Here is an 8,286-nt window from a genome sequence, read left to right on the forward strand (position 1 = left end):
TAAAAACTGCAAAAATAAGACAACTGAGTGTCCCCACAATTAAAGTATGCTCAAAATAGCAGAATACAGATGGAGGATTTTGAAGTTGGAAATTGGACTCCATGCCATCATTTCACAGAAGGAATTGACACCAAGATCATCTAAGACTGGTCCAAAAGCAAGTCAGAGAGGCCTGGCTGGTTTGGCTCAGTAGATAAAGCATCGGCCCATGGACTTAATGGGTCTAGGGTTCGATTCTTGTCAAGGGCACGTACCTCGGTTGCAGGCTCCATCCTTGGCCCCAGCCAGGGCACATGTGGGAGGCAACCAATTGATGTGTCTCTCTCACATCGATGTTTCTCTCTCTCTCTCTCTCTCTTTCTCTCTCTCTCTCTCTCTCAAAAAAAAAAAATCAATGGGCAAGAGCAAGTCAGAGAGAGAACTCGGATCAAGTGTCATGGGAAACATTATTGTAGGGTTCGAATCAGTGGTCACCCTTGTTGACTGGCACTAGAAATAAATGAATAACCCAGGGTATTGTAACTCAAGGAAAATCCCTTCAGAAAAGGCCCAGAGGTCCCAAATGCTCTCATATTCCTACTCAACCAGCCGCTCCCAGGACCAGGGCCCTTCAGCTTCTTCAACATGAACCTTTCTTATTTTAGGGCCAGACATTTTTGTCTCCTGGGTAAACAGTCTTGTTAGACACCTCATTCATAATTTTTTTTTCAGTTTTGTTCTTTTTTTTAAAAAAATTTACCTTATTTTTTTTTATCACCATTTATCCCCTCTATGCCCTCTTCTACCTCCACCACCCCCAATCTTTTTATTGCGTGAGGTTTTATCAATAACTCTGATAGTTCTGAGTCCATCCTTTTGTCATCGGCAGCATGATTTGGTTTGGAAGCAACACTAAGTTTGCTCTGAATACTTGAAGGATCGCTTCTATCCTGTCAGTCTTACCTGCTGTGGTCTAGGGCTATTACCATTTCCACACAGGTGGTCCCTGTCCTCTGCTCCGGCAAGGCCTGTGCAGTTTCCTCAGTGCTCATGGTCTCTCACCATCCATGCTGCTTGTCTCCTATTCCAAACCTAAAGGCCCTCCTTGGACAACGTGGTGGTCACCATGCAGTGCCGCCAGGGGCTGGGGAACGGCCCTGTGCCTCCCGGGCACCCCCTTTTTCCTGTCCCTGAGCTTCATGGAAATGCACGTGATGGCTCAGAGGCCAGGCAATGGCGCCAGGAGAACAAGGACAGGTGGGGAGGGCTTGCTGTAATGGGACAGTCAGCTTACGGCTGACAGTTTGCCCTGGGCTGTACACTCGTTTCTAGTCTAAGGTACTTGGGTGCTGACACCTAAGGGTATAAAATATCCTTGGTCCTACCTTCTACTTGCCATGGAGATAAACCCATGCTTATCCTGAGAAACCATCTCCTAAATTTCCGTATAAGTATAATAAAATGCTCCACGAATAAAACAGACGTTTCAAAGATCAGTTTCCCTTGCTACAGCTATCAAGCTAGTGTTTTGTGTGTGTGTGTGTGTGTGTGTGTGTGTGTGTGTGTGTGTGTGTTTGCTTCCAGTCTGGCTGACCCTTCTCAGCTCGGGGAAAAATAATATTCCCTTTTTCCTAAAAAGTCCCTTGTGGTCACTGAACATTAGTGTCCCCTTCGTTTACGTTTTCGATTCACCTTTTCTTTGAAATCCCTTCTGTTCACTCTAATTATTTGTTGGTCTCAGGGTACCAAACTTCTCATCTGAGCATCTCAGAAGAACTACCTCTGACAAAGCTTTAGCCAGTGCTACTGCTCATTAGGTTGAACGGTAGAAAACCAACGCAAGACCAGCGTTGAGCAGTTCACATTATGTTTCGCAGCAGAAAACTGCTGTGGTGCCAGCAGAATGGTAGGGTTTGTCCCAAAGGGATAAGCACCACATATTTCCAAGTGCCATACACAGCAGACTCCCTTCACTGTACATGCAAAATAGAGCCCTGCTCTTGAAATGCAAATCAAAACCGATGAACAATAGAAGCAGGAACACAAAGGGACTTTCGGGTGACCTGTAATGCGAGTCACTGCCTGGCCACCGACTTTGCAAGGAGAGTCACGGAGGCAAAAAACGACCGGTGCATAGAATTATCGAGGCTATGAAAGTACTTAGCAAATGCACCGCTAGATCTCTGCCCAATTAAAAAATATCATTTGGAAACAAGGTATTAAAATGCTTTAATGGTTTCCCAAACTTGTGGAAGGAATGTCGCGTGTAAGGGGGTTTAAGGAAAACAGAAGTCCCTGATCTAATTAACTCCAAAGTTAATTCAACACTGTCCCTTTACTTACCAGAGATGGTCTTGAGGTTTAAAAAAATTTTAAGTCTGTATACGTGTTATGGGAATGTGATTAATCATCTCTAAATCATTTAAATCCCAGCCGGATACGTTGTCACAGTATCTCCTCTTACTCAGGACCCTTCCATCGCACCAGTTTTGCTGGGTTTCCGATTTCACTGCGTTGGGATTAAATCAGTGCACTCTTACTGCACGATTAGGACTGCTTTAAAACTCTGGAATTACAAACCTCAATCGAGGGCTGTGCATTGTACTCACTGTCATAACTGCCATTAGCATGCTTTTCAATCCTTGCGGAACAGTGGGGTTAAAAAAAGGTCTTGTGAATAAGTTCCACTGTGACATGTCAGCTATTGATTATCGGCAGCAATTATAGACATCCTGGGCTCCAAAACAAGATTTAGAACCTGGGAAAATGCCCAGGTTTTGTGGATCTAAAGGAATTTTGAAAAAAAAAAAAAAAGAGATTATTTAAATCTGTGGATTAAAGAGCTAGTGTAAGCTTTAAAAATTATTTACTTGCAGGCTGAATTTTATAAATGGGCAAAGACCTAGTCTATTGAGGGAAAAGTATCTATTCTAAGTTTTATTGCTTTCTACAGTGTAAAATTAAAATATTTTATGAAGATGTTCTGAAGCCTAATTAGATGGCTTCTGTTCTGTGCATTCCTGTGCACCCCAGCCCCCTCCCTGTCCATTCTTCATCAGCGTCTAGAGAGGGTAGGCCCACTTAAAGTTGACGTCAAGTATTTCTCATCCAAGCAGCTCACCCTGAGAAGACTTTGGTCACATACTTTCCAGTTCTAAATACACACCAAGCATGCCTTTCACAGTTAAAAACAGAAAGCCTCACGTGGTTTCTCTTTTAACGTAAGGTGTTTGTAACCCCCATATAAACAAGTTCCTTTGGGATAAGTCTTTGGGATGTGGAAACTCATAAGCCTTTGGGATAAACCCTATTATTCTGCTGGCACCACAGCTTGATTCACTCATTTCAATCCCATTAGCCATTTTCATCAAGGTTCTTCATTACGTCTCTTTAGACAACCAATATGGTTCACTATTTTATAAACTACGAATCTGAGAGAAACTCTATATACCTCGCTGTGTACCTGTAACAAGTCCAGAAGCTCCAATCAAGTTCTTGTTTATAATGATCTTAAGACATATACACTTGGATCGTTATAATTTCCCTGCTATGCATTTCTGGATGTTTATAAATGAACTGAATAGTGGTGGGAAAAGATCCCAGTCGCCCTTAACAACTACAATAACTCTCTGTAATTTGCTGAAAGCGAGTGGTATTCATTTACTCTTTTTCTTAAAGTTCATGACAAAAGCAAACAGGTAGATTTTTGTTAAGAATCTCCAGGTTGGTTGATCTAAAGGCTTTGAAACTTGATAAATGCATACGTCAGACTAAAGAAATCAGCGTTTGAAACAAAGTCCTGGGAAAAGAAGCTGGCTTTGCACACACTAAGAGTTCAGTCCTTCTGTTGGAGTATTTTCAGACCATCGTTAGTAAGGTTCGCAAGGAGACGGAAAAGAATGATTACTGGCATTGTGATGCCTGTAGGAGGATGCGCTGCAGTCAAAAGAGAACTTAGGAATAATGAATGAGCATCCCTTTCCCCCTGCTTCCTGGACTCTGGTTAATAAATAGGGATATCTGGCTAACTGGTTCCACTCTGGGTGTTGCTAGTTTCTTTCTAGAAATGTTCTCCCTGCAGCTTTCCAAGAGTGGCTGTTACATCGTGTGGCAAATGATTAATTCTGCTACCCGGGATTTTGCATGCCTGCTTTGAAGGATGACGGGCTACAGTCTTGCAGTGGAAAAAAAGTACAAAAGTCACCTTAGCGTCTTACTGTGCAACAGTTTTAATAGTACTGAAACAGGCAGGACAGTTTTGTAGGCCGAGGTTAAAAGCAACCTTGCCTTACTTCACATGCTTCTCCTTAGAAGGTTTTCCTGCTCTCCTTACGGTGTCGGTCTACAGAAGAACTTCTAAAGTGCATTTCTCAGGCACTGAACACAGCCCTGATGGCTCTCCAACAGCAAGCTCTTCCTTAGGGCGCGGCCTCCCCGCGGGAGGTCTGCCCCATTCCAGGGGCGCTGCCCTCTCTTAGAGCGCTGGCACCCCTCTCACTCCCACAGGTGACCCAAGGGTGGAGGCCACAGAACGGCTTTTTGGAGATAATAACCAGGCCAACTTCCTGGGTTGGCGGGCATCTTCTCTCACCACAAATAAATATTTAACGCAGCCTTGAGTCACGAACTATGGAAAACTCAATGGACACTTTCCATTTCCCGGAGCGTGAAATCGCGGGGGGCCTTGCGTGGATGTTCTGACTTGGTGGGATGGAGACACCGAGCTCAGAGGCAGGCCAGAGTTCTCGGGTTTGGGGCTGGGGGTTGGGGAGCCGTGGGGGGGAAGGGAGACAGTCCGCCCCGCTACGGCTGGTCCTCCTGGGGGTCCCCAGGGAAGTCCGCCTCCTCCAGGGACCGGACCCCCTCCGGGAGCAGCGTGGCGCGCACTTTCCTCTTCTCCTTAAAGCGCCCCGAGCGCGAGATCTTCAGGTTGCGGCGGCTGCTGGCGGGTTTGTCCGCGCACAGCTTCTCCGGCTTGTGGGGCTCGCCGGCGCTCGCCAGGAGGTTGGGGTGCTGGTTCTCCCGGGAGCCGCTAGTCCAGTCCGGGCTGGGCGGCGTGGGCTCCCCGGGGGCGGGCTGGGCGGGGGGCTGCACCCCCACCGAGGCCTCCTTGCTTTTCTTCCTGCTGTTCATGAGCGATTTCCACCAGGGGCCGGAGCTGCCCGTGCCGCCGCCGTCGGCCATGGCCGGCCGAGGGGTCCGGGGCGCCGTGCGTGGGGAGGGCCTCGGCCGCGGCGGCGCCTCTTTCCCGGTGGTCTCCGGCGCCCACTCCGCTCCTCCTCCCGCTTCTCGCAGCCGGGCTGCGGGGTGGGATCAGAGGCAGCGGGCTGTGCTGGGGAAGAAAAAAAACTTAGCTACTGCGTTTGTCAAAGTCACGCCCCCACGAGCCCCTGCCTCTCCCCCGCCCCCCAATCTCATTTCCTCCCCTTGGCTCAGCGCGACACCGGGAGCCGCGAACCCCAGAGATGCGCATCCCGCAGAAGTCACCGCGGGGCCCCGCAGGGGCGCGGGAAGATGAGTGGCCTCCAGGGCGCCACCGTCTGGCCACGGGACTGAGTCTTGGCACTGGCACTGCCCAGGCTCAACCTTTGCCTGGCCTCCCGAGGCAGGAATAGCGGGGGTCAGCGAGCCAGGGGCACTCGAGGGCGGCCCCTGGCATCTGGATTAACTGGGTCCCAGAGGGATTGTAGGCGGATGCCCGCGGTGACTTGACCGGGTCCAGAAAGGCCTTCTCTTGGGAGGATGGAGAGGTACCAACTGCGTCCCAGCTCCAGGTGAACACTGAATACACCCCTATCACCGGGGTCTGCTTCGTGGACTTCTGTCCCAGGACCAGGATACTTTACTTTCTTTTTTGTTAATCCTCACCATTTTAGAGAGCGGGAGGAGGAGACAGAGAGAAACACGATGTGAGAGGGACATATGGATTGGTTGCCTCCCACAGGCGCCCTGACCAGGCTAGGGACTGAGCCTGCAACCGAGTATGTGCGCTTGATCGGCATCGAACCCGGGACCCTTCAGTTCTCGGGCCAACGCTCTATCCACTGAGCCAAACCGGCCAGGCCCCCCCCAGGGTACTTTTCAATGCGATTCTTCAGGGTCATTTACAGGCGAGGGACACGCTCATGCATGGTGTTTTCTTTTAAATTCTGCTTTTGACACAACTTCTGCCTTGTGACGTTCGGAGAAGTATGATTAGACTTTACTTCCCTTGAAAACCACCAGCCTCCTCTTTTATTCCCCAGAGACCAACCTCGCGTCCCTTTGAAGCCACCCCCGATGACGATGATGACGGTGGTGATGAAGCCAAGCGGCAAATGTCCTCTCCCCTTAGTTCTGCATTAAGACATGCCCGGGGCTGTTTGTGCTAGGCAACTCAGGTCGGGGAACCTTGGTTACAAATGAAAGGCTTCGGCTGGCTCTGTTCCTTGCGCAATTGCCTCCTGCCAGGAGAGAGCCCCCGGGAACTCCATACCAACTTGCATCCTCCCGGCTTTAAGCTGTGCATTCTGCGGAGCGACAAGGGTGTGTTCAGCACTTCAGGTGCCAATAATTCCAGAAGCCACGGAGTCCTCTGCCCACGGGAGTCTGCCGGGCACTAACTCCACCAAGGCGCAGGGTTCGCTTGCGCCGCGGCTCAGGGCCCGGTTTCCGCGGGCTCCTTCCCAGTCCCCCCCGCACCCCGCGCTCCTGGGATTTGCCCCGGGCGCTGGAGAGAGAAACGAAAGCGCACTTTGTGGCTGGAACCCGGGGCAGCGAGTCTGAGCGCCCACGCGAGACGGCGCGGCGGCCTCGGCGGTGCGCAGGGACGGCCGCACCGGCTCCTCCCCAGGACGCCCGAGGGCACACTCCTGCTGCGACTTGAAAACAATAGGAAAAAAAATGGCCAGCAGTTCTTTCCGTACCCACACCCTCAGGCAAAGTTTGCAGTCGGGTGTGCAAACATCCTGCTCCCTCCAACTTTACAGATCGGAAAGGCACCCCCCCACCCCCACCCCCAAGTGTTTCCCTGGCGGCGGCGGCGGTGGTGCTGCTGGTGTGTCCGGCGGCTCGCAATTTCTCTTCGGGCGCCAGAGAAGCCCCCCAGGTGACACCCGGAACGGGCTGTGTCTAAGGCGGACGCAGAACCAACCCGATCGCTCACCTGCTCAGGGCCCCCGCGGCTCCGCCGGCGACAATGTGAACGGGGTGCGCTTGGGTCCGCCTGGCAGCCCGGCGCGGTCCCGGGGAGTCCGGCTGCTTTTTGGGGAGGTGTACGGGCCGAAATCTCCGCAGCCCGCTACGCGGACGGGTGGTGGTGGTGGTGGTGGTGGTTTCCCCTGGCACCTCCGACTCCTGCGGGCGGCGGCGGCCCCGGGCTGGCTGTGCGGAGGGCCCCGCGGCCGGGGTGTGCCCGCTCGACGCCCCAGGTGAGTGCCCGAGCCGCTCTGCGGTCAGCAGCCGCGCCTTCTCGGGAGCGCCCCCCTTCCCTGCCGGCGCCGCTCGGGGACCGCCGGCAGATGGGACCTCGGCTGCTCGCTCGGAAGCTCTGGCCCTTCCTACGCGTCGGCCTCTCGGACATCGGCCCACCTGCTGGTCCTTCGCCAAGTGATTCAGGCAACCTGAACCCAGGGGCGGCGGGAAGGGAAAAAAAAAAAATACAACAACGCGGGAGGCGGCACCGCGGCCACAGGTGCAGGTAGGCGCTTTGCATTTCCGCCCTCCGGGGCAGAGATTGGACCGGGTCGCAGGCGTGGCGCCGGCCTTGCGGAGTCTGATTGGAGAAGGGCTGTGTGTGCGGCGCCGGCTCCGGCTCCCAGAAGAAACCGTGGAGGAGACCGGAGGCCGGGAGGCCGGGAGGCCGGGAGGCCGAGGCTGTCGGTGGGCACCGGCGGATGGAAGTCCCGCAGCTCCCCCTCCGCCTCTACCCTGATTTACCTTCCCCCCTTCCTCTCAGAGCCCCCAACCGAGGCTCCTCAGCTCCGACCGCAAGTTTTGTTAACTCCCAGGCTTTGCTTCATTTCCAGGCACAAAGTTGCAGCCTAAGGCGCTTTTTGGTGGAAGGCTCTAATATTAACAAGTTCGCAGGGCGCCCGCCGGGCGCTGTTCCAAGCGCTTCTGTGGATTAGCTCGCTCGTTACTCGCAGCAGCCCCAGGAGGCAGGTACCCTGAGTATCCTCGCGTGACAGGCAAGGAGACCCTGCCCGCAAAGGTTAAGGGCTGCCCAGAGTTGCGAGGCTGGTAGGAGGCAGAACCGCAGCATGGGGTTGGAAGCTAGGGGGTCTGACTCCAGCTCCCCCGGTCCTAACCAGCTCGCGATCCCGCACC

At 52.9% G+C, this 8,286-nt stretch overlaps 1 protein-coding gene across 3 annotated transcripts; it reads right to left on the reverse strand.

Moving 5' to 3' along the window:
* Positions 1-4,127: 4,127 nt before the first annotated feature.
* PRR15 (proline rich 15) lies at positions 4,128-7,602 on the reverse strand. Of its 3 annotated transcripts, none has more exons than XM_028155084.2 (2): positions 7,124-7,602; positions 4,128-5,306 (listed from the first exon to the last, which is right to left on the reverse strand). In XM_028155084.2, the coding sequence occupies exon 2, from the start codon at positions 5,161-5,163 to the stop codon at positions 4,783-4,785; it is 381 nt and encodes a 126-aa protein (XP_028010885.2). In that variant the 5' UTR covers positions 5,164-5,306; positions 7,124-7,602; the 3' UTR covers positions 4,128-4,782. The 3 variants fall into 3 exon arrangements, with proteins under 3 accessions (XP_028010885.2, XP_054582146.1, XP_054582147.1); XM_054726171.1 differs by having other exon boundaries at positions 4,128-5,311; XM_054726172.1 differs by lacking the exon at positions 7,124-7,602 and adding an exon at positions 6,233-6,249 and having other exon boundaries at positions 4,128-5,311.
* Positions 7,603-8,286: the final 684 nt, after the last annotated feature.

This window comes from Eptesicus fuscus, chromosome 14, assembly GCF_027574615.1.
Source record: "Eptesicus fuscus isolate TK198812 chromosome 14, DD_ASM_mEF_20220401, whole genome shotgun sequence".
NCBI lineage: Eukaryota > Metazoa > Chordata > Mammalia > Chiroptera > Vespertilionidae > Eptesicus > Eptesicus fuscus.